Source organism: Lacerta agilis, chromosome 1 (genome assembly GCF_009819535.1).
Source record: "Lacerta agilis isolate rLacAgi1 chromosome 1, rLacAgi1.pri, whole genome shotgun sequence".
NCBI classification, from domain to species: Eukaryota; Metazoa; Chordata; class Lepidosauria; order Squamata; family Lacertidae; genus Lacerta; species Lacerta agilis.
The window spans coordinates 46,592,484-46,618,257 of NC_046312.1; the positions used below are offsets into that span (position 1 = coordinate 46,592,484).

The 25,774-nt window shown below is 42.2% G+C and overlaps 2 protein-coding genes across 6 annotated transcripts in view; one reads left to right on the forward strand and one right to left on the reverse strand.

Moving 5' to 3' along the window:
• The first annotated feature begins 1,186 nt into the window (after nt 1-1,186).
• LOC117045877 (retinol dehydrogenase 12-like) lies at nt 1,187-16,746 on the forward strand. Of its 3 annotated transcripts, none has more exons than XM_033147395.1 (7): nt 1,187-1,323; nt 5,724-5,842; nt 9,262-9,417; nt 10,525-10,629; nt 12,552-12,761; nt 13,743-13,932; nt 15,054-16,746. In XM_033147395.1, exons 1-7 carry the CDS (start codon nt 1,241-1,243, stop codon nt 15,154-15,156), a joined length of 966 nt encoding a protein of 321 aa, XP_033003286.1. In that variant the 5' UTR covers nt 1,187-1,240; the 3' UTR covers nt 15,157-16,746. The 3 variants fall into 3 exon arrangements, with proteins under 3 accessions (XP_033003286.1, XP_033003294.1, XP_033003303.1); XM_033147403.1 differs by having other exon boundaries at nt 1,206-1,260; XM_033147412.1 differs by having other exon boundaries at nt 1,230-1,413.
• The window catches only part of ZFYVE26 (zinc finger FYVE-type containing 26), a 44,352-nt gene continuing 35,307 nt past the window's right edge, over nt 16,730-25,774 (reverse strand). For 2 of the 3 annotated variants that reach the window (XM_033147381.1, XM_033147372.1), the window contains exons 37-42: nt 25,010-25,212; nt 23,872-24,013; nt 22,972-23,031; nt 21,408-21,590; nt 20,842-20,886; nt 16,730-19,216 (exon numbers count right to left, since the gene is read on the reverse strand). In XM_033147381.1, the coding sequence (XP_033003272.1) occupies nt 19,007-19,216; nt 20,842-20,886; nt 21,408-21,590; nt 22,972-23,031; nt 23,872-24,013; nt 25,010-25,212 (843 nt within the window). In that variant the 3' untranslated portion in view covers nt 16,730-19,006. The remainder of the gene's footprint in view (nt 19,217-20,841; nt 20,887-21,407; nt 21,591-22,971; nt 23,032-23,871; nt 24,014-25,009; nt 25,213-25,774) is intronic. The other variant, XM_033147363.1, reaches the window with a different exon arrangement.

The window sequence follows — 25,774 nt, forward strand, 5'->3', positions numbered from 1 at the left end:
CCAGTGATATTTTGGGAGCAAGCCTACACAACACAAAACACTGTTGCTGTATTTATTTATTTTTTTTATCTTATATTTTGGAAATGTATATCCAGGTTTTTTTCCTTTACATTTTTTGGGAGGCCCCTGGCCCTAAACCATAGCTTGTTTAAAGGTAAAGGGACCCCTGACCGTTAGGTCCAGTCACGAACGACTCTGGGGTTGTGTGCTCATCTCGCTTTACTAGCCGAGGGAGCCGGCGTTTGTCCGCAGACAGCTTCCGGGTCATGTGGCCAGCATGACTAAGCAGCTTCTGGCGAACCAGAGCAGCGCACGGAAGTGCCGTTTACCTTCCCGCCAGAGCGGTACCTATTTATCTACTTGCACTTGGACATGCAACGGGAGCTCACCCCGTTGTGGGGATTCGAACCACCAACCTTCTGATCGGCAACCCCTAGGCTCAGTGGTTTAGACCACCCGCGTCCCTATAGCTTGTTTATTTTTTTTAATAGATTTTATTAAGTTTTCAACAACATATCACAACAAAACAATAACAAAATAACAAAATTTATATAAAATACAAAAATACATTAAAAAACACAATACAAAAATACAAAAAAATCAACAACAAACACAACTACTGTATAACACTATAATCATTCTCTTCCTTAACATTGTTAATTGACTTCCCCTATAGCTTGTTTAGCTTATACGTAAATCTGGGACTGAGTGGGCACCAGCACTGAGAAGAAATGCTTGCAAATAAATAAAGACTACCAAAATAAAAAAAAATTCCTTCCAGTAGTACCTTAAAAAGGTAAAGGTAAAGGACCCCTGACAGTTAAGTCCAGTCACGAACGACTCTGGAGTTGCGGTGCTCATCCTTAGAGACCAACTAAGTTTGTTATTGCTACCAAAACTACCAAGTCGGCTTCCAATGCAAAACACACGGAGTTTTCACTGCTCAAGCGCCTTTAAAACGTGGCTTCAGCGACACGACGGGGAGAAAAATGGCCAACGGCGTGTTTGGACGCCTAGCGGAAGCTTGCGTGTCGTTCTATTCCTTTGCTATCTCTACGGCACACTAATGAATAGGTTCTCGCCCCGCCCTCTCTCTGCCCCGCCCCGCCCCGCCCCGTTCGCTCTCTCTGCCCCCCCGCCAATCTCCTCATTCTGCGCTCACGCTTATCCTTTCGGGCTGCTCCTGGGCGGCTTCGCGCGTCGCTGGGAGGTTCTTGCTACGAGAGCCGGCGGAGAGGCGATGATGCTCGGCTTCGTGGGGTCCGTGCTGGCGCTGTTCGCATCTGTCCCCCTCCTGGTATTTGTGGTTGCTCCTTTCTTCAGGTCTGTGATTGGTGGGCTTAGACTTGCAGCCTTTTCAGCTCCTGCCTCTGCAACTTCTTCCTTGTACTAAACGGGCTTCGACGTGATGAGGTTATATGGCAGGCAGATTTCAAAACTAAAAATCTCCTTTTGACACCGGTTTAGCTGTTAAATATTTCTGTTAACACCCGTTTCTTCCTTCACTTACTGTTTTGGCTGTTTTTTCCCTACTTTTTTCTAAATTCGTCTGTTTTTCACCTAATCCATTCATTTATTAAATGCTTTTGTCATAAACCCCTGTCTTTTCATTCCCCTGTTGACACTATTCAGTTTATTTTCTTATTTTTGTATTTCTCTGGTTTTCCTTTATCTTAGCCTTTAAATATGCTTTTTCCGGGATGGGATGGGACACAACTGCAAATCAAATAACTTGATTTTATGAAATTCAAGAAGCAGGGTGGGAAGGTGGGAACATGGCTACCATATTCTAACTAAAATTAAAGTTTAGCAGATGAGGGACAGGTGGAAATTAAGTGAATGCAGATCTTCCCATCTCTGAGGTTTACTGACAGGAAAAAGTGCTGCAATTTTAAAATGTATTGTGGAGAGGATTCTTAGTCACATCCTAAAGTACAAATGAAAGAGACAGGGTATCTTTGGGCACTACTTTATATAATTCCCTGAACCAGTTAACTGATTAGGAGGCTGTCAAAGCCCTTGGAAGAAAATGATCCTGTCTTTGTATTTTCCTTGGGTAACTGTTCCTAGTGTAAGATTCCCACAATCTTCTGTTAGAGAAAGTTTTTACAATCAATTTTAAAGGTTTAAAGATCCGTTTGGGGGGGGGTCTAAGAACTCGAGGGATAAAAACTGAATAAAACTGGAAAAACACTGCTAATACTAATTCTACCTTATAATAGTAATAATAATTTTATTGTTTCTATGTCGCCCATCTGACTGGGTTGCCCCAGCAACTCTGGGTGGCTCCCAACAAAATATTAAAAGCAATAAAACATCAAACATTACCCAAGAATGTTCTAAAACCAACTTAATTTACCTTTCACTTAGTTGTCTGTTATGTTTGCATAGTGTGTGTGTGTGAATCTTCTAACACTGTAAAAAACAAGGACATAGCCTTCTGGTAGCTGATAATAAGATTTTCTTTGATCAGGGGAGCCAATGGGGGGGGGGCTGTGAGGGCCTTCCAAATTTTCAAGGGTGGGGCCGAGCCCCCTCAAAATTTCATATGAAGGGCAGTGTAGTAGTTTAATTGACAACAACCTTATAAGGCAGTATTTTTTATTTTGTTTTATCTATTGTATATACTTTATTTTATTTATATTTATTTTTAAATTTCATATCCTGCCCTTCACCACAAGTGAATACAGTAAAATCAGTCAATAGAACTATCTCATTCCTAAATTCTGTAATCAAAACACAGGTGGTGCAATATCTTAATCCCTATGTTCATACCCACCAAAGACTAGAGGAAAAAAATGGATTTTCAGTTCATGCTGAAAGGTGAACTGTGTTGCACCAGGGAAGATCATTCCACAGCTGTGTGATATTTTATGTTGTGGTGATATAGAAATGCTTTTTAGAAATATAAAATCTGAATTTCCACTGTGAAAGCCAAAACACCTTGGACATTACTCAGTGACTGAACAGCTAGAAGGACTCCCCCAGCAGATCTTAAATGCTGGGCAGAAGAATACCAAAAGAGGGGCTCCTTCAGATAACTGAGTCATAATTTCAGGGCTCTGTACATAAGTACAGTGTAAGGACGTTCAGTGGTTGCTCATGAGAAATCAGCCGAACGCAGAACTTCTAAAACTAAGTTCTTTATTGTGCAAATATTTACAGTGCAGCAAAAGTTAAAACGTCCATCTCATCCCTCTGCAGTGTCCAGGAATGAACCCTTCCGGTTCTTTGTCCAGCAAAAGAGGTGTGGGATTCTGAACCCCGCCTCCCCCTTCCACGTCCTTCCTGTCTGCGAACTTGGGGTGTGGGAACCTGACCCCGTTCCCTGCTTTCTCCTTGGTGTTCTGGCTCTGCTATCCCTTCAGAGCCCCTGCGCTGACTTCCTGCCTCCAACTCCCCCTCCCCACTGGAGGAATGGTCGCTTCCTGCAGAGGAGGGGGAACTCGAACTGGTGAACAGCGGAGGCGGATCCCTATACTGCAAACGCTCCTGGGACGCTCCCATCCGTGGGGAGGGGGGTTTCCTGACATACAGTACTAAAACATTGAATTTGCACAGTAGCATATAGGCAGCCAGAACATACTCTTCAGAACTAGTGTTACATGATTCCAAGCAGCTATATCCAAACACTCTGTTCTCTGGCAGTTGCAACTGATGTAAAATACAATCTAAGCTGGAGGCAGGGTGGATAAAAATCAATGATTTAAAATATATATATAAAAAAATCAGATTTTTTTTATTTAAATCAGATTTTTTAAAATAAAATGCTTTTTGGGGAAAATATATTACCATCCAAAGGTTATTCAATCATGAAATAAAGATTATTTTTTTAATTATGTAGAATAAGGCTGTATATGTTTTGTTTTGTTTTTGGTAAATAAATTCCATTAATCCTTTCACAATGTCATTTATACTCTTCCATAGGTTTTTGTATGATTATTGGGCAGTTTCTCTGCCTACAAGATATTATCACAGATGCTTGGTTTACTTTTGCAGTTCTCAAAACTGAATTTGACTCAGCAGAGATCACATGCCTCTTCTTCACAGCAAAAATGTTATAACATGAACAGAGTTGAGAAAAAGACCTTAATCCTATTGTTCTACAAACCTATGAATACAGAATCAACCCCTTTAGTGTTAAGTTTCAAGAAGTTCAGTGAATAGAATAGAAACAATATTTTTCTGATTGTTTGGAGTGGAATGGATCTAATAAATCTATTTAAATTGTTATTATTAAGGTAATGATTATTTTTCTCCTTCCTAAGTACAACAGAAAAGTTGTCCAAATATGAATGATTAACCTATTAAACTGGGGATAAAAAAACTAATATGAAAAGTTGTTATTCTAAAAATCTTCATCTACTTGCATATTAAAGTGATACCAGCAAGAATTAGTCTTTATGTAGAAAACTGTGATTTAAATCAAGCCTTACTGACTATTGATTTAAATCGTGATTTAAATCAGTTTGATTGAAATCAAATCCACCCTGGCTGAAGGCTACCCAAGCATGGATTTCTGTGACCAGGCTGTCACTGTCCAGGCACAGCCATAGCTGGCAAACCACCTGAAGTTGGAAATGGGTGCTCTGTGCCGTTGATGCTACTTGGGCCTCCAGTGGTAACATCTGGATCAAAGAGTACCCCTAAGCTCATGGGGAGTATGACCCAGTCCAGAACAGGTCTCTTACAAGGCACTAGAACCAACCCATAGCATCTCTGTCTTGTTAGGATTCAGCTTCAGTCAAGAATCGTGAGGCAAGAATTGGTATAAACTTGTTGAATTGTTGGGCCGTTTCGCTGAGACACTGCTTTTCTGCAGTCAGAGGAAAGTGGAATCAAAATGGTGGTTCTATGTAACACTGAATATGATGCTATATTAGTTCCCATCCCATTGGCTGAGTTATTCTGAGTAGATGTTATAAAAAGAAGCCTTATTCACCAGATGCTCCCCAGCAGCTTTAGTTAAGTAAATTTCTCCTTAATGACTTCTTCCTTGAATAACTCCAGTTCAGTATAGGCTGGCATGGGAGCCATTTTCATATGATGTGATCTCACATCTCTAAGTGGAATATCACAACTATCTAAGCGAGGCTGATAAGGTGGGTCTTTCCACCCAACTGATACCTCCTCAAGGTGGCTATGATATGCCTTACATGGCTCCTGATGGTGTGGGATTGTGTCCCAAAGAAGTGACTTCCATGTGGCTGTGTATGTGTGTGTGTTTAGAATTGCTAATGTATATTGGTAACACACAAGTTAGAAAAATAAGTGACAGTCCGTCTACCCCATCATCAACAGTTAAAGTGTGGCCTGTAGGTGCAATCAGAGAAGTCTGATTAGAAAACGGGCCACTCAAAGCAAATCTGGAGAGAAATTGCGAAAAGTGTTTTCCTTACATTTGCATATGAGGGAAGGGTCTGTCATTCCAATAGGCACCTGCAAAGCTGTATAGTAAGCAATTAACTTCTCCTTTCTACTTCTGGGCCTTTCTACTTGAGATATAAAGGTTGTGGTCTTGCTTTACCGTTGTTGTTGTTGTTGTTGTTGTTGTTGTTTGTTTGTTTGTTTGTTTGTTTGTTTGTTAGAATTATGGAGGTGAACTTTCCCCTGAGTCATTTTCATATCATAGACCTGACTGTGCATATTTAACACGTAAATAAAGTAACAGTTTGACACATTCATTGAATCTGTGATTGACTGATGTGTCCTTATTTTTGTAGGAAGTTTGTTGCAGGAGGAGTGTGCAAGTCTGCCGCAAAGCTCAATGGGAAGGTTGTTGTGATCACAGGGGCCAACACCGGCATTGGGAAGGAAACTGCCCGAGACCTTGCAGGAAGAGGCAAGTTGCTTATCCCTACCCACCAGCAGTTTTCTCCTGTGACAAGTCTTTCAACAAGGCATGCAGGAGGGATCATAAAAAGGGCAATCCTAACCATGTGTGTTTTGAAGTATTAAATTCAATGGGTGAGTGCGATTAGGCTTGCAGCCTTGAGCACTATCTGTGCTGAAGATTTAACTTGGCCAGAACGCCTTGTTACCATGTTTGCTTGTGTGATGTGGGAAGCCTTGGGAGATAAACACAGCCTTCCAAATAAATGTATTTTAATGTTTGGTGGAAGCCTCCCAGAGTGGCTGGGGGGATCCAGCCAGATGGGCGGGGTACAAATAATAAATTATTATTATTATTCTCTAACTGGCCCTTGGGACTCTTTCCTATGCCCTTCCCCAGCCCTGTTGCACACACTCCTCAAGTGTGTTTGCCTGGGTGAAATGTGCCCTTCAACTTTGATAATGTCACTGTCTTGCCTAGTTGGAGGGTAGAGTGAAATTAGCCTACTGAAAGGTAGAACTTGCATTGTTACCATGCCCACTCAGCCCAGTCCACCACCGGAATGTGGCCCCCAAAATGTTGTCCGGAAGGGAGTTCGGCCCTCAGTCTCAGAACGGTTCCCGACTTCTGTTGTAAGCAGAGCATCGTGAGTAGATTGCAATTAGATTTAGGATGGCATTTATTTATTTTTTTGAAATAGAGAAATAGAGGAAAACAATAGAATGGGGAAAACCAGAGATCTGTTCAAGAAAATTGGAGATATGAAAGGAATATTTCGTGCAAAGATTACCCATAATAAAGGACAAAAGTGGTAAGGACCTAACACAGGGGTCCCCAGACTAAGGCCCACGGGCCGGATGCGGGCCGAGGGGCTCATTTATCCGGCCCCCGGTGACCCCTGCCACCCGCTGCCGCCACCCGCTCTTACCAGCATGGCGCAGCTGCCCACTTTCGGGTCAGCGGAGCGACGGAAATAGCTTGTGCGCATGCGTCATTTCTGGCACACTTACGGGTCTGCGGAGGCCTGTGCGCACACGCACAAGCTATTTCTGGCATTGCGCCGACCCGAAAGTGCGCTGAAAATGACACTTGTGCATCGCCCAAGCTATTTCTGCCGCTCCGTCGACCCAAAAGTGCGCCGGAAATAGTATGTGGGTGCACGCTCCCCCGCACTCTGGCCAGCCGCGCTGTCGGCGCTGGAGGAAGCGGCCCGAGGTCCAGTAAGTCTGGGGACACCTGATCTAACAGAAGCAGAAGACATCAAGAAGAGGTGTCAAAAATACACAGAGGAATTATAACAGAAAGATGTGGATGTCTCGTACACCCCAGGCAGTGTGGTTGCTGACCTTGAGCCAGACATCCTGGGGAATGAAGTCAAATGGGCCTTAGAAAGCATTGCTAATAGCAAGACCAGTGGAAGTGATGACATTCCAGCTGAACTATGTAAAATTTTAAAAGATGATGTTGTTAAGGTGCTACACTCACTATGCCAGCAAGTTTGGAAAACTCAGCAGTGGCCAGAGGATTGGAGAAGATCAGTCTACATCCCAATCCCAAAGAAGGGCAGTGCCAAAGAATGCTCCAACTACCGCACAATTGCACTCATTTCACACGCTAGCAAGGTTATGCTTAAAAATCTACAAGGCAGGCTTAAGCAGTATGTGGACCGAGAACTCCCAGAAGTGCAAGCTGGATTTCAAAGGGGCAGAGGAACCAGAGACCAAATTGCAAACATGCGCTGGATTATGGGGAAAGCTAGAGAGTTCCAGAAAAACATCTACTTCTGCTTCATTGACTGTGCAAAAGCCTTTCACTGTTTCAACCACAGCAAACTATGGCATGCTCTTAAAGAAATGGGAGTGCCACTCACACAGGAAACCAAAGATAACCACAGCCAACCACAAATGAACAATCACACCCTACGCCAACCCCGACCTCTCTCACCGCCAATTGAGCACAAGCGAACAACAGAGAACCCACACAAACAACGCTGACACCAAACGCTACTCATATTAAGTAAAATAGAAACATCGTCACCCCACCCCACCTATCTCCCCACCCACCTCTCTCCCCCTTTTCTTCCTAATGTCTCAACAACAAAAACTGATTTGTAAAAATGTTATACGGAAAAATATGAGAGAGACATTGCAATGCCTTTGTAAATCAAGAAATTCTTCAATAAAAATATTTTTAAAAAGAAAAGAAATGGGAGTGCCTGATCACCTCATCTGTCTCCTGAGAAATCTCTATGTTGGACAAGAATGTACAGTTAGAGCTGGATATGGAACAACTGATTGGTTCAAAATTGGGAAAGGAGTACGACAAGGCTGTATATTGTCTCCCTGCTTATTTAACTTATATGCAGAATTCATCATGCGAAAGGCTGGACTGGATGAATCCCAAGCTGCAATTAAGATTGCCAGAAGAAATACCAACAACCTCAGATATGCAAATGACACAACTTTGATGGCATCTCTGGATCACCAGCTCTTAAAATTCATTAAACAACGGTCTTTTGTAAGATGCAATCCTTGAGACACAGCACTTGAGACTCTGTGTATATTTTAGCTGTCCTTGATAGAAAATATTTTTACCCCTTCTCCATGAAGCACAACCAGTATTTAGATGAGATCCAGTGTGGGAAGAAATGGGACTTAACAGCGATTTTGTGCTTAGTTTAGTTTTGTAAAATGGTTGCTGTTTGGTTTTAGAGGCTGTTCTGCACAGGAGTGCCAAAGGTTTGGCCTTCAGATTTGGCAGTAAAGGAGAAATAGAAACATAACCAGGAATTAGCTCTTCCTCTGATTGACTAGATGTTAAAAAGTTAAGGGGGATAACCCAGAAACTGAACTGAGGTTACAAATGGCAAAGTATTGGCTTTGTGAGTGGGGGCACTAGAATAGGTATGGCTGTTCATTTTTATTTGCTCTTATAGGTAGGGCCCCCCCCCATTGTAGAACAAGGCTCCCCTCCTTATAATAGTTTCCACAAAAACTGTTTTCTTTGCCTTATTAAAGCTGTAAATTAATAGTTTGTTTTGGAACAAGTTGGTCTGAAGCCTTCTTACTCCCTTATAGTCTGCCTTTCTTAAGGCGACTCACAGCATAGATTTGAATAGATATAACAAAGAACATACAAGAAATATAACCATTAAAAAGCAAGTAAACAACCCTGTAAAACAACACTGAAAGCCATTAAACACACACAAAGTACAACACCCACCCTCAGAGGTGTGACTGGCTGGCTAGAGCCGTGAACAAATGGCATCATTTTATTGCTGGTCCTGTTCAACATAATATTCAAAATCTGTTGCAATTCTAAGGATGGGACCTGAGTCATTTACCTGGAACCTCTTTGTGAGCCACATAGTTTCTACCTTCTGTACCCCTTTGTGTTGTTCATTAATTCTCTGCTTTTCCTTTTTGCAGGTGCCAAAGTCATCCTTGCTTGCAGAGATATGGCAAAGGCAGAATCAGCAGCCTGTGATATCCGGACCAAGACAGGGAATCAGCAGGTTACGGCAAAGAAACTGGACTTGGCAGACACCAAGTCGATTCGAGAATTTGCTGAGAATTTCCTCAAAGGTATGTTTGAGACACCTTGGTCGTGTTTGCCTGTAATGCTAAGCCAAAGTATCGCTTGGCAAGAATGAACAAGCATGGAATAAAAAATGTGACCACTTTGCTCCTTCCTTGGTCCTCCTGTTGCTGTGCTAACTAGAGCTAAGCCATAATTTGGCTTTGTGTTATGTCCAAACCTGGTTTTGTGGTTTGTTGGCAGCTCTGACTTGTCAAAGCGGCTTTTTTTTTTTTTTGCTCAACATGGGGCTTGAATCCATGACCCTGAGATTAAGATTCTCACACTCTACTAACTGTTTCAACCCTTATTTGAAATCAGTTGCTTTTCTTCAAATATTTTGCTTCAATGTGTACAGTCGTACCTTGGGTTATGTCCGCTTCGGCTTACGTATTTTCGGGTTACGCACTCCGGTAACCCAGAAGTGTTTTTCGGTGTGTGCGCGATCTGCACATGCGCAGAAGCGCTCTGCACAGTTTGCACATTGCGCAAAGCGCAATTTTCAGGTTGTGTACTTTTTGGGTTACGAATGGCAACCTGGAACCAATTAAGTACATAACCTGAGGTACCACTGTATAATACATGAGCCCAGCATAGAAACATTTCTCTGGTTGGTTGTTCAGAGACTTCGATTCCAACAGCACAATCCTATGCATGTCTACCAAGAAGCAAGTTATGTTGAGTTCAGTGGGACTTAACACCCAGGTAAAAATGTACAGGATTTCAGTCTTACCATGACATCTGACACTGTAAAACAAGACTGTTCATAGAATCATAGAGTTGGAAGAGACCACAAGGGCCATCCAGTCCAACCCCCTGCCAAGCAGGAAACACCTAACACTGTTAGGTTTGAGGTAATCAGAAAATCAGTTTGCCTGTGGCTGGAAATAAAACTTACTATATTGCATCAGGCCACCATTCAAAGTTATTGCACAACCTGTCCTGGTACATGTAGTCATGTGCTCTGAGGCAGTCTGCAAGACTAATGAATCATGGGGGGAACTGCAAAACAGGAGTTGAGCTGACAGTCATGAGGCAGAACCTGTTATGCTAACACTAGGGTTTTATCTTGGGTTTCCTATTTCATAGTGTGGCCTGCATGTGCTTTCTTGCAGAGGAGGAAGAACTCCATATCCTCATTAACAATGCAGGGGTTATGATGTGCCCCTACTCCAAGACAGCCGATGGCTTTGAGATGCATCTAGGAGTCAACCACCTTGGTAAGGTCCTGAGTGTGGGTTGGGTGAATGGGTTTACCCTTTTTACATTAATAATGTTTTGGAATGTTTCTAGTTGGCTAACAGTACTGTCAAATTTCTCCAGGTCCCGGGCACTTGTTGTTGTTGTTCAGTCGTTCAGTCGTGTCCGACTCTTCGTGACCCCATGGACCAGAGCACGCCAGGCACGCCTATCCTTCACTGCCTCCCGCAGTTTGGCCAAACTCATGTTAGTAGCTTCGAGAACACTGTCCAACCATCTCATCCTCTGTCGTCCCCTTCTCCTTGTGCCCTCCATCTTTCCCAACATCAGGGTCTTTTCTAGGGAGTCTTCTCTTCTCATGAGGTGGCCAAAGTACTGGAGCCTCAACTTCAGGATCTGTCCTTCTAGTGAGCACTCAGGGCTGATTTCTTTGAGAATGGATAGGTTTGATCTTCTTGCAGTCCATGGGACTCTCAAGAGTCTCCTTCAGCACCATAATTCAAAAGCATCAATTCTTTGGCGATCAGCCTTCTTTATGGTCCAGCTCTCACTTCCGTACATTACTACTGGGAAAACCATAGCTTTAACTATACGGACCTTTGTCGGCAAGGTGATGTCTTTGCTTTTTAAGATGTTTTCTAGGTTTGTCATTGCTTTTCTCCCAAGAAGCAGGCGTCTTCTAATTTCGTGACTGCTGTCACCATCTGCAGTGATCATGGAACCCAAGAAAGTGAAATCTCTCACTGCCTCCATTTCTTCCCCTTCTATTTGCCAGGAGGTGATGGGACCAGTGGCCATGATCTTAGTTTTTTTGATGTTGAGCTTCAGACCATATTTAGCGCTCTCCTCTTTCACCCTCATTAAAAGGTTCTTTAATTCCTCCTCACTTTCTGCCATCAGGGTAGTATCATCAGCATATCTGAGGTTGTTGATATTTTTTCCGGCAATCTTAATTCCGGTTTGGGATTCATCCAGTCCAGCCTTTCGCATGATGAATTCTGCATATAAGTTAAATAAGCAGGGAGACAATATACAGCCTTGTCGTACTCCTTTCCCAATTTTGAACCAATCAGTTGTTCCATATCCAGTTCTAACTGTAGCTTCTTGTCCCACATAGAGATTTCTCAGGAGACAAATGAGGTGATCCGGCACTCCCATTTCTTTAAGAACTTGCCATAGTTTGCTGTGGTCGACACAGTCAAATGCTTTTGCGTAGTCAATGAAGCAGAAGTAGATGTTTTTCTGGAACTCTCTAGCTTTCTCCATAATCCAGCGCATGTTTGCAATTTGGTCTCTGGTTCCTCTGCCCCTTCGAAATCCAGCTTGCACTTCTGGGAGTTCTCGGTCCCAGAAGTGCAAGCTGGATTTCGAAGGGGCAGAGGAACCAGAGACCAAATTGCAAACATGCGCTGGATTATGGAGAAAGCTAGAGAGTCCATGGGGTCACGAAGAGTCGGACACGACTGAACGACTGAACAACAACAACAAGTGCCCGGGACCTGGGCACTATTAAAGATTAATTTAGGGTTTTATTTCCCTCCGGTTGGTTCCATCACCAACTGTTCCAGGACACACACACATTTAGGGTATCTAGAAATTTTACCTCTTTGTCTTGACTGGAACATGCATTTACCCATTGTGTGTGTGATGGGAGCTGAAATTGCCTGTTATAATTACTAAAATTCTTCGTCCCTGATTTCATACTCCCATCACCTTGAGCATTTTGGTTACACTGTTACATCCCCAGTCCTAAATAACTTTTGGCGCCTGGTACTGCCACCCACAGAACTTATCTGGAGGAATCTCCCTCTTTGGGGATTTTTACTTCATTTAGCTTTGTGACCTTGTCATACCGAGCGACAGTCCTGTAACATTAAAAAGAGTTTTTGCTGCATCCTGGGTAGAATTGCATCCAAAGCTTCATTCACCGTCTCTCTTCCAGGGCACTTCCTTTTAACATTCCTCTTGATAGACCGCCTGAAGCAGTCTGCACCAGCACGCATAGTCAATGTATCCTCACTGGCCCATCATGGTGGGAGGATTCGCTTCCATGACCTCCAGGGCGAGAAGTGCTACAATCGGGGCCTGGCATACTGTCATAGCAAACTGGCCAATATTCTCTTTACCCGGGAGTTGGCCAGACGACTGCAAGGTGAGCTGGAAGCATGTAGCGGCCTCTTGTTCATAATCTCATCTTAAAAAGAGCTTAGTGTGACTTTGTATGGTGAGAAACTGGTATTGTTTTTTGGAGGAGGGAGGTTTGAAAGAGCGCCCTTTGCAGACGATGTCTCAGTTTTCTTAAATATTTGTTCAAGGATCTGGACAGACAGTGCAGATTGTGAGCTGAAAAGCAAAGGGAAGACGTACTGCGGCAATCTATAGGTGCTCTATAGTTGCAGCCCTAAGTACACTTGAGTTTTATTTATGCACTTGTTTCTTTGTGCAAGTTGCACGGTGCCTTTCTGCTAAGGTGGTTTACAACTTTGAAACACTACAACAAATGCACCGTATAAAATTTAAGGTGACAGAGCCCTCCAAGGCCAACTGGGAGCTGATGTTACGTCTACTCCCTAGCCTGAGTCCTCTCACTTCTGCCTGCCTTCAGAGCACACAGGTATTCAACAGCCCCAGGGAAGGTGGGGGAGAAGCTGCCCAACATCTCTGTCTGGCTGTTGATGGTTGTGTCAGAAGCTGCTGCTGCGTGCTTCCTAGCCTGGCCACCCAGGGCTCTCATAGTTGGGATGGCAGTAGTATGGAGCACATTGGACTTAATCCCATTCAATGATTGGGATTGAACTGAACCTTCAAAAAGACTGCAGCACATTTTGCCCCCAGGGACTTTTTTGGCAAAGGCTCTACCTACCAAATAGTTCCAAGGAAGTATACCTTAGGGTTGTACCACAAGGTTTATGGCATCAGGTGTTTGTTTTACCTGGTGTGTGTTTTCCTGTGTGTGTGTGTGTGTTTTCAGGAGCAAGCGACAGCCAGCGGCAATAGATTTACAGGTGCAAACTAATCTTATTTGTTCTGTGGCAATTCAGACAAACAGGGACATCCATTTTGCTTTTTATGTTGGTTTATGTGCCTGCTTCCAAAATGCTTTTCTAAAGCATGTAGCATTCCTCCCTTGTAGGCACTGGCGTCACTGTAAATGCCCTGCATCCAGGAACAGTCGCTTCTGATTTATCCCGCCATTTAACTATATTAGATATTTTATGGAAATGGTTGCCTTTCTTCTTGAAGACACCGATGGAAGGAGCCCAAACCAGTGTGTATTGTGCAGTGGCAGAGGAGCTGGAATCAGTGAGTGGGAAGTATTTCAGGTGAGTTGAGGCTGTGGAAGAACTGGCATTGGGTTTCAGAGCAGGGAAACAATGGTTTAATCCAGATCTCAAGGATGTCTTCAATGCTAAGCAACCACACAAGGCTTGGGAGAACAATGTCAATAGAATGAGTCAGATTGCAACCAGAACAAGCTGGACTCCTCTTGAGCCACAGAAATAATGCAAAAAATTACCTATCAGGGACGGATTTTTCTAACGCCTACATCTCTTGTAGAGAAGGGAGGGCCCCAATCTAGCTGTGTGCATGATAGTAGACTGCTAGTAGTTAGCAGTATCATATGGGCAGCACCAACTTTCTCTTGGGAAGGGCTGGACGTCCAAAACTGGCACCCTTACCTAAATGAATGGTGATCTCAAAGCCATTGTTGACCATGTGTTCTGTACTACATCTGTGCTTAACCCAGCTTTGCCCAACCTGGTGCTCTTGAGTTGGTGTTAAGACTCCCAGTTTCCATCAGCCCCAGTCAGCATAGCGAATGGTCAGGGATGCAGGGAGTTGTAGTCTACTATCATTTGGAAGGCTGCAGGTTGGGAAAGACTGCTCTAACCAGTGATGCCGGTAGCAATCCATATTTGGGAGCTCCCTGCCCTGGGTTCTTAATGTAGCTGGGGATATGTAGCCCAAAGGCATTTGCTTCATGCTTGTTAAATCAGGCTGGCTGAGGAATTCCATCATAATATTGGCTATTAAGGTATGTGATGTCTTAGCCCTTCAAAAGGTAGAGGTAGGTTCTAATGCACCATGGAGATGCTAAGACACCACTGAGCTGAATACATAGCAGCTACACCAGCTGTTATGTTTTCAGGAAGTAGAGGCTGCATTTAGGGAAAGTGCAGACTGCTATAAACTTGTGCCAGCAGATAAGACTCAAGGGATGGAGACCTGAGCATGTATTTTCACATACCTGCTTCCCTAAACTGCTCCAATTCAGACTGTAGGTGAGAGCTGACTGTTTTGTTTCCACTCCTTATAAAATCACTCCGCACATAGGGAGATGAGAAGGGTTCTAACCTGATGGGTGTTTTTTTCATATTTGCTAACCCCAGCTTTCATTTATGCCATCCTGAATTCCTAATAGAAACTTTCCTTTATGTGACAGTGACTGCAAACCAGCATATGTATCTGCTCAAGGGCGCAATGAAGAAACAGCAAAGAAGCTCTGGGACGTCAGCTGCGAACTATTAGGCATCCATTGGGACTAAATGAGGCGTGATCTTTCCCTAGAGTTGTACATGCCTAGTGAGTTATTTCTTGGAAAAGGCAAACACTGTCAGAGCTGAAGGGTGCAGCTCCTTCATGGTCATTTGATACCCATGTTTTGAATTTTGTTTATTATAAAGAGAGCCATTCAAGGCGTTGATATACACAACACAGCTATCAGCATGCTCTGGTTTCCAACATGAGAACAGCCATCCTCTTCTTGGCTTAATGCATAAATATGGAAGGAGCAGTTGCCAAAATTCAAGCATGCATTATACCTAGTCTCTCACTCCTCAGTGATTTGTTTGATAAATTAATCACTATTACATTTATGTTCCTGATGGAGGTTAACCGAGATACTTGCCTGTACTGCTACTTTCTTTATCTTTTACAAGAAGCCAGCTTTTTGCTGGCCTCTGGAACACAAAATGTGATCAGAATGGTGCATTGAGAGGTTTAGACCTGCAAATGAAATATTGTTTCTGGAAGCATTGTATGATAGCTAGTTGGGGCCAGTTCAGTTCACTCATCATTCAGGGCAAGTTAAACACATAGGGTTTCGGGTCCAATTACACTTTTGTTGTGATGGTATCACAAAATGGCTGCTGTGGTGGATGCTAGCCATAAAACACACCACATAAGGCAAACTGCTGAGATGGAGATAGGAGTTGCTTGCTCCAATCAGTAACTCTTGCTTTAAGCCTCCCATTTTCTAGTCAACCAGCCAATTCCCACCAATGCAGAGAAGGCCAGCCTCTCTTTCTAAACCAGTTCTTGAAAATCTGTTTTGATTTCCTGCCCCATGGCCAAATTTCCTCTTGTACTGGGGTACATCATTTCTTGCTCCCTCTCTCTCCTTGGTGTCAACACAACTTCAGGCTGCTAGTGTATAATTATAACTATTTAATTGAATGTTGTCTGTTGGGAGAATAGTTCATTCTTCTTTTCAGGGTCCACTAGCCAATCAAAGTGGTAGGGGGGCCTAAACAGACAGCATGGGGGAAAGCATGAAGTAACTTTAATTCTATCTGGGTTAAAGAGCTTGGTGGGTGCCCTGGTAGATATCTTGGTATTACAGTAGGGAGCTTAGCTGTAAATTGATCATATCATTATTTTGTATAACGTAAGTACTTTGTTAGTAGTATCTAACAGCCCTTTGTCAGAACAATAGAGCCTTGGGGTGGGCATGGTATTCTTAATTATCTGAGGGAAAATGAGAAATAAGTCCAGCAGCATGCCTTTTGAGTATTTAGTTGTTGGACAGATAACTTTTACAAGGAGACAGATTCTGTATAAATGTTTGGTGCTGTGATCTTAAGTTGGCTTACAGAAAAAAAGTTCTGCTTGCCTCGAGGGGGCTTTCCTTAAACTATGTAAAGGAATGCAAAGTCTTTTATTTGGCTGGAAGTTTCAGTTTGGCATTCAGCACTGGACATTTCTCAGTACACTGACTAAATTAAACATTCAAACTTGCACTGTTCTTTTGTCTTTGCTTTTAAACATTGATCTCTATGATTTAATTTAATGTAATTTAATACAAAATCCCAACGTACGTCAAAGTTAAACTAAATGAAATAAATTGACAAAATATGCTTTATTCCTGTTCATTAAGGACAGAGGTTCATCTCTCATCAAGGGTCAACATTTGTTCATCAGAAGGTTTCATCTCATCAACACCAGTATTTATGAGGCAGGGCAATTTATAGGACAGGTTTTGCTGGTGGGGAAAAAAAATCCTTAGAGTGAGCCACTAAGGAATTTTGAGTTGCAAACAATGTAAAGTGCATAGAGTACAGTGCAAAAGGGAACACAGAATTAGTCTAGAATCTTCACCATAGCAGGGTCTATTGTTTCTCCTGTGAAGATGTATGTGAGAGACATGCAGAGGAATGAAAGATGTCTAGCAACTTAAAATACTGTATACAGAGTTAGTGCTCTACTCCCCCCACAAATGGTTTCCCATGAGAAAACTGATCAATACCGCATCCAGTCACATCACGTTCTTCTGAAGCCCAGTAAAAATTCAGCTCTGACAGATAGAAAAGCAGCTTTTGTAAGCCTTAAATTCCTAATAGGATAAGCTTCAAGACTGAGGAGGTGGAAGAACTTGAAAGCTAAATGTAGCCGTCCCTATAACTTAAGCTGCAAACTATTTCTGGACACCAAATCCCATGAGCTTATTGTTCCCAACGTTTGTGGCTATAATGTAAAGCCAAGACCCATAAAGAAAGGTCAACCATGCTCAGTTAAAGTTAGCAGGAAAGGACAATATTAACCTTAAAAACCCAGGTGTTTTAAGGTGTAAACAATTAAGTATGCTTATTTCCAAGGAAAGTGAAAAATATGGATTGATTGTGCATCATGGCACAGCAGTTACCTTGCCATCACTTTAGTGCAGCGACATCACCTACAATTCAATTCCCCCCCCTTGTAATCATTTAGGTTCCCTTTTCACAGAAACTGATGGGCCCCTTCAACTGAGTTGAAGGGTTTTAGCTGGATGCCCTGCCTTAATTAGATTTAAAGGGAATTTTAAAGCCCACTGCGAATTACACTTCCAATTGTAGTAACTGTAAAGACAGCAGGATAGACAGATAATTAGCGAATGGGATGACAAAAACCAGGTACTGGGCATTACATTTAGAATCAGTCCAGACTCCCGAAGCGTCTAGGCCATGCTCTAAGTGGCTGTAGGGGCAGCTTCCTCTCTGGATTCTATTTAACTTTATATGTTTAATGCATCACATGGCAATGTGCAGAATTATGCACAGCTCCATAACTACTCATACTTACAGCAAGACATTGTGGCTTTCATTGAGTGCTTTTTGGCTAAAGGCAGCTGCTTAAAGTTGCTGCTACAGAGGCAACTTTATTGAAAGATTTGTGGCAAACAGATTCCAAGTTTGCATGACTATCTCACCCCTATAATTGCTTGGCCTAGGCTGCAACTCTGCACTCTGCTCCAGTTAGTTCACATAAACACACAATAGTTATTTCACTCCATCTAAATACCACCCGCTGGAGGTATGTTTGCTACAACAGAGAGGACACTCTTTTACAATAATTTTCACGCTATGCACATGTCGTAAAAAGCTTTGCTAAGTCCACAGGTGGCAGTTTTAACAATTGGAACTTGTTTCCAAATTTCACATATCAAACCAGTTTACTTGTACCACTGGTCAGTTGTAAGATCCTTAAAGTTTGGCTCCAGGAATTAGGCTATCCTAGTTTATGTCAATTAGCAGCAGGACAAAGTGCATCTCAGCCAACTGGTGCATTTCTCAAAACAGGAAAGGAAGCTTCCTCAAAAGAATTTCCCATTGCTTTCCAATACCTACAGGAGAAACAGCACATACCTGTACAAAAGGAAATCCTAGAGATGTATCTGCTACATATTCCAAAATTCAAAACCCACATTACTAGCTCTTTATACAGATTTGCCTGTGATACAGTTTTGCGGTAGCAGACTCACAAGATAAGTTCCAAACTAGATTTAACCGATGTGGGTTTTAAATTAATATAACAATTATACATGTACTGATAGCAGCACAGGAGAATATGGTTGATGAAAGACTGAAACATTAACATTTTTAAGTTGTGCCGGGCGATTGGGGTGGGGGGGGGAGTGAGAAAGAGAGAGAGAGAGAACACCCTGAGGTAGAGATAGTTGGTTGTCATCAGGACATGATTGGCTTTTAGTCAGTAGTCCTTTCCTTTTCGGAAGAGGCATCTGAGCAGCTCCTTTCCAACCCGCTGCCATACATAGACTAAGCTGCTCTGAGCAACACAATGCAGAGCTTTCCCTTCTTTATAAGAAAAGCAAACCACCAACAATGATACACTTGCTGGAAGTCACTTCTTGGAGCCTTGAGTGAGCCAGCTTCTTGGTTTGGTGTGGTGCACTGAAAGCCACTGGCTGCAGATGGCTTGCACCACATCTTCCCCACTATCCTCAGCCAACTGCCGTACATGCAGGACCAACTGCACAGCTCGAGCGTTTTCTTGCCTCACTGAGACCAGGTAAGCGGAACGTAGCTTGTGGCATCTCAGATATGCTTGGATCTGAAATGGAGAGAGAAAAGGGTCCGGTTTTTCCGTCTGCAAGTGGATTTCTACTTAACAGGATGGGGCTCTCACCACCTTCCTGGTATAGCCCAGTACACTTCCACCCTCTCCCTTGCCAATCTGCTTGAGGGCTGGGGGAATCCTCCAGAAAAGCATGGGATGTGATGGAAAGGATTGCAGCTGGACGTGGGAATTGGTAAAAACAGGGAATATAGAGAAGAGTCAGACCACTGATCCACCTAATTCAGTGTCCTCAACACTGCCTAGCAGCAGCTCTTCAAGGTTTCAGACAGGAGAGCCCTACTTGAAGATGGTGAGGATTGGATCTTTTGAATGCAAAGCCTATGCTCTGCCACTGAGCCACAACCTTTCTCCAAGGGCGACAAACCTTATGTCAGTGGAAATGTGGGAACTTTTGAATCGGAGCCAAAAAGCATTTACTGGGTCCCTAGAACGACAGTATACACACAAGGTTGGGACGATTCCAAGTATTGGAACAGCTGGCATGGCTGCTCTGTTGATCAGGAACTGGAATGCATCAATTACCAAATTGATAAATCTCAATGCTGATCAGCCTGGGAAGTTTGCTAGGACAAATTCAATTTCTGCCTGGAGCTTTTAGAATTGACAAACCAGTGATCAGAATGGATATTGCTTTAGTCTCAAGTATACTACACATCTTCCCTGTTGTTTATTTAACAAAGGGTGGGGAATCTGAGGCCCTCCTGGTTGACTATACTGCCTTTGGCTGATGGAATTACAGCCCTATATCACCTGGAGGGTCCAAATTCCCCATCAGCCATTCAACCTACCATTTTTTCCATTGCATAAAAAGAATGAAGCTCATTTAAGAGAATTTTGGGTTTCAATATCCACTACTGGAGAAGCCCTATTTGAAAAAATAGCACAAGGCTATGCTGTTTCATTCATGAAAAGCACGTATTTTAGTTATGGCTTTCTCTGAGAGCAGCAGCCTTTTACAAAGAGAATTTACCAGAATTAGAAACACTACAATGGATGTGTTCACTAACAGGAGATAAAGAATAAAATTCTGGAATAACGAGCAGCTCAGGGTACACAAAGGATTCATTGATGGGTCACAGCTGTCTGCAGCCCCTGCAAAAGTTTGCTATGAAAAACAAAAGTGCAGGCTAAATAATTACCGTATTATTCCATGTACTGTATTAACACTATTTTTTCCTAAATTTTTGAAGTTTAAAATAAGGGGTTGTCTTATACATGGATAGTGCATTTTCTTAATTTTGGGTTTAAAAAATAGGGGTCATCTTATACATTGGGGCGTCTTATACATGGAAAAATATGGTATGCTCCAGATTCTGCAGGAGACTCTCCTGGTCTTTTGGCAAGGTTTTTTTCATTGACGGGACAGCTAGATGAGGAGCCTCATCTTCAATAGCTCATGAGCAAGGGCCAGAATTACTATAATAACCCATTCAAAGCAGCTTTCTTTTATTCTTTTGTGGCCACATCCTTGCAAGTATCACTGAATCTTTTGATACTTGCTGCTAAATCTAGAGAGCACAAGATAATGGAAGAAGCAGGAAAGACCACAAAAGTTGTGGGGTCTTCTCCAGGATCAATATATCCTATTCTTCACTTACCTTGTTTTCATCGCTGTCCATATCCTGGATCAGATCGTCCAGATCCTGTAACCCACAAAGAAAAAAACCAGTTGTAATATCGCCATGACGTGTGCAAAACACTTCATTGTTAAACATCCCTTGTATCTATTCCAAATTTGATGACACATTAAGAAGTACATGGATTTACAGGATGATGCCAAAGAGACAGCTAGTCACTTTTGCATGGATGGATTTCAGTTTGTTGCAATCTGTGGATATGGACATGGTGCTTTGAGAGGTGGGGCCCATCATGTGTTTGCTCCACATTTGTCCTCCTTAAGTGATAACAACTAGAAGGAGAAAGGCGATTGGTTGGGCCAGGAGGTGATAAACATCCTGGATTATGAGAGGAAAGGGTCTCAGCCAGCTTGAAAGAGGCCTCTCATACGAAGCTCCCCATGAAAGCATGACTAGCAAAATGAGAATAATTCAGTCTTGGAGATTACCAAAAGTTGTTATCTGCATTCCAAGCACACAATACTTATTTGCAGAATGTAAACAAAACAGGATTGTGGCTTTTCTTTCCAGAAAAAGAACAAGATTACCTCAGCAGGAATAGAATCAGAATCATCCAGACAGTTTAAGAGGACATTGTCCCCATCAATTTTATCTTCAGCACCAGATTCCTTGATGCACTTAAGGAGCTGCCTGATCTCACTGTACTTCTGCTGCTTCACCAGTTGTCTGGCCACTTTAATGTATACATCAGCAGCCTCCAGCTGGAAATCCTAAAGTGGAAGAACCAATATGATTTAAAAATACACAAATACTTCCCTACAACCAGAATTGAGCTTTACTGATAAAGGAGCAATAAGATCTGGGGAAACTGCCTTGTCATGCAGAAGTCCTGTGGTACTGTGTACTATCAAACCTTTCCATGCCTTTATAAACATTTGGCCACTGTGATGCCACAGAATCCTCCTTCAGTGGCCCCTACTCTGTATCTACCTTGCTCTGTCCCCATTTAAGATTAGTCCTCATTAGGGCTATAGCATCACTTAAACAAGTTCATGCAATTCAATCAGCTAAGATATATTTTAACTCGAGTGACAGCCATTCTCTCATATGCATCCCACTAAAATCAACACAGGCCAAGCTATCAAACAACTCTGCAATGACAAGAAGTCCCACTGAGCTCTGTGTGACTTAGTCCAACACTATTTACAGTATGCAAGCTTACTTAGGTAAAAAATTCTTTGGCCAAAGGTTATCTGTTCCTAGTTTAATCACATAAAATTCACCATCCCAGACCACTGGTCATTATGGCTAGGACTGATGGGAGTTCAGAGTCCAGCAACACCTGAGAGGACCACAGGTTAGCCTCCTCAGATTATAGCAGCAGCTTTCCAGAGGATCAGACAGGGGTCCTTTCCAGAAACAAGGACATAAAACCTTCTGTATGTGAAGCAGGTGCTCTAGCACTCAGCTACGCCTCTTCCACCTTATTTTTAAAAGACTGGAAAAATGCTTGAGCCATCTGAATATCAACAAATATCAGCTATGGTGGCATGACATCCCTCACAGTGTTATCTCAGCAAAGACCTGGCAATAATGCGGGAAGGGTGTGTGGAACTCACCATTCATGTCTACATACCTCTACAAGAGATACTGAATATTTGGTGAAGGGAACCTCTATAATGTTGGAATCGACTAAAGCTGCAACTCTTAAGTGCAGCATTTAGGTTCGTGAGACTCTTGGCAAGAATATGTTTGCTATGAGTATTGTGAACCCGATCAGGAGAGCTTTAAACTAAATCCAGAGGGGTAGGGAGACAAAATTACAGGCAGGGAAATACTTGCTACTGGGGAAAATAATGTAATAGATGCTCAGGAAGCAGAGGTGGTGCTACAGAAACGTGCTAAAGGGCAAGAAACTACAAGAAGGAAGCAGCTGGAGGGAATGACTCATGGTTTCAGTTGTCTCTATACTAATGCTATACTAAAAACATAACGCAATTATGAAAACAGAAGCTTCTAACTCAAGTTTTTATAGACACCTAAAAGATACATCATTGTAACTGCCAAAAATGCTGTGGTTTTCCTTATCTGCTTCAGTAAGAATTGCAAGGAATCAACAATATGTACATCATCATCTTAGGTTCACCATACCTGTAGAACTCTAAACGCAATCCCAAAGCCTTCTTCAATGTTTTTACCTTCCAGCATGACCTGAGAAGAAATAGCAGCAGCAGCAAAAAGGTTGAGTATAGTGCAAACAACCCACAATTAGTACCATCAGCTCCATAACACAAACAGGATTCTTATTCTCTCTTTCCAAGTTTAAGGACAGCATCCAGTTTCGGAAAAGTGATATTTATTATTTTCAGTTTATTTATTTAATATACTTATATCCTGCCTTTCTTCCAAGTTGGGATTCAAGGCAGCTTACAATTATAAAACACAGCATGATAGAAACAAACAAGTTGAAAACAATTAAATTGCAACATATCTAAAACCAGGAATTAAAAGATAATTTGCCCTGGGTCAGGGATCAGTATCTTCTGCACCTTAGTTTCCAAAGACCTATCCGAAGATGAAGGTCATAGCCCAGCAGTGAAAGAAAAAAGAAAAAGGAGGGAGCCCATCCAGCCTCTCTTCAGAATGAATTCTACAATATGAGAGCAGCCACGGGAAAAAAAATCTCTCTTGTATCCAGTCCTGCTGCTGCTGTGTGAGAAGCCGAAGTTTAGCTTAGCATTAGGTCCAAATCAGAGTTTATGCATTGTCTTGCTCCAGACAAACCACAAGTTGTAACTAAGGTTGGTTCTTGGGTTTACTCCTTTTGGTTTGTATGCAATGAGACAAACCTTGAGTCCAGGTTTGGACAACATGCTACACCAAACCATGGTTTAGTTAACAGAAGTGCAGAAGACATGATCTCTTCTCTGGGAACCTGTGCGTTTGCCCTAGTGTTAGATGCAAACCAGCTCTCTGTAGGCTACACTCAGTGCTGTTTATAGTATTCAGTTTTGATACCTATATGCCATGATTTTAAGAGGCACTCAGTACCTTGCAAGCTACTTCCATCTTCATTTGATTGTTTCCAAAGAGTGTAGGTACAGACGAGACAGTCAGAGATGAGGCTCCCAATTTTTCGCACCGATGAAGGAATCTTGTCACTTCCAGTTGAAGCTCAACTGTATTGATATGCCTGATTTAGGAGGAAATGCTTCATTACACAATACAGTCATACCTTGGATCTCACCACCTTGGTACTCGTCCGTTTTGGCTCCCGAATACCACAAACTCGTAAGTGAATGTTCTGGCTTACGAACATTTTTTTAGAAGCCAAACATCTGATGCTGCTTCCAATTGAGTGCAAGAAGCTCCTGCAGTCAATCAGAAGCCGCGCCTTGATTTTTGAATGTTTTCAGAAGTCGAACGGACTTCTGGAATGGATTCCATTCAAGAACCAAGGTATGACTGTACAGAAAAGTTTTTTTTTAAAGCATTGCCTTCACACATCACTGAGTCTAGTAATAATATTAAAAAATATTTACTTATTTTTCCTTTCCCAGAATAAACATCTTTAAACACTTTGTGGGCAAAAGGAAACAAAAAGCATGTCCTCATTAAATAAAAACACACAAGCATAACTCAAGTATATCATGGAAAACATTGCATGCTAGATTTACTCTGTAAGATAAGAGAGGGTGGACGTGTCAACACATAAGGCAGTATTCAACAAATGCCTGTCACCTTAAGAATTTCCACTTGTGCAATCGGGATTTCCTCCCTTTCTACTCCTCACCCCCACCCAAAATCTGCTCTGGAGATTTGGAGGAAACCCAAGAAAAGATATATGGGGGGAGGAGAGGTGGGAATGTTTTGTTGTTCAAGCAGAAATCATTATGCTGATAGGACACATTACTTAATGCTACTTAGACAAAACCCATACTCCAAAATATCCAGAGAGATATGCCTCGTTAAAATGGAGTTGAGCATGAGAAATTTAAGAGAAATGAATTCAGGACACTAGAGTCACAATACCTCAAAAATATTGAACTTAAGTCCACAGATTTTTAAGAACATGGATGATTATAGTAAAAGTCCTGAAGAATGCCTTATCACACTGTTCAGGAAAACTGTATGATCAATAAAATGAAGAATGAAAAATATGTCATCAAACATTAACATCTGCTGGTACCTTGAGACTTCAGGAGCAGACATTTTCTTACGGAAAGTACATGTAACCTTTTTTCTTCCTGAACTCCTTGAAACTTCCTGTAGGTAAACTTTGAGATGGTCCTTGACCTTCAACAGCCAGGTATGCCTTTCTCCCAATTCAGCATAAGACTTTGCATTGTGAGTGAAAAATCTAATACAGGTCATAGCAGCACGGACTTGATCCTGAAAGACAGGAGTGTTAAGATGGGTAAGCCTTCAAATTGTGTATCATTGGTGAAAACCACTTAGCAACTCTTCAGAACATATTTAACTATACAGAAGGGACTGGACATAAGCAATGATGGGATGGGTTTGCAAGCTCTATTATAGCAGACTTTCCTAAGTTAGGAACCCCAAAGAACCCCCCCCCTCACTGTGTACATGAACAAATGGCACATATTGGGGCTCTTTCCCAAAATACAGGAAATATTGTCCAACTTTCCTGACAAAAAGTTCAGAACATTTAAAACTGCAGCACGAGAAGTACATCACCCACCCTGTGGAACGCCCTTCCATCAGATATCAAAGAGAATAACAACTACGAGACTTTTAGAAGACATCTGAAGGCAGCCCTGTTTAGGGAAACTTTTAATGTTTGACGGACTACTGTATTTTAATATTTTGTTGGAAGCTGCCCAGAGTGGCTGGGGAAACCCAGCCAGATGGGCAGGGTATAAATAATAAATTTTTTTTTTATTATTATTATTATTATTATTATTATTATTATTATTATTATTATTATTAT

Bases quoted from the DNA above. Each gene is read 5' to 3' on its own strand.
- LOC117045877 (XM_033147395.1), top strand. From the start codon at position 1,241: ATGATGCTCGGCTTCGTGGGGTCCGTGCTGGCGCTGTTCGCATCTGTC. The intron at 9,418-10,524 runs GTATGTTTGAGA...GCTTTCTTGCAG, and splicing joins TGCTGAGAATTTCCTCAAAG to AGGAGGAAGAACTCCATATC. The intron at 10,630-12,551 runs GTAAGGTCCTGA...TCTCTCTTCCAG, and splicing joins TCTAGGAGTCAACCACCTTG to GGCACTTCCTTTTAACATTC.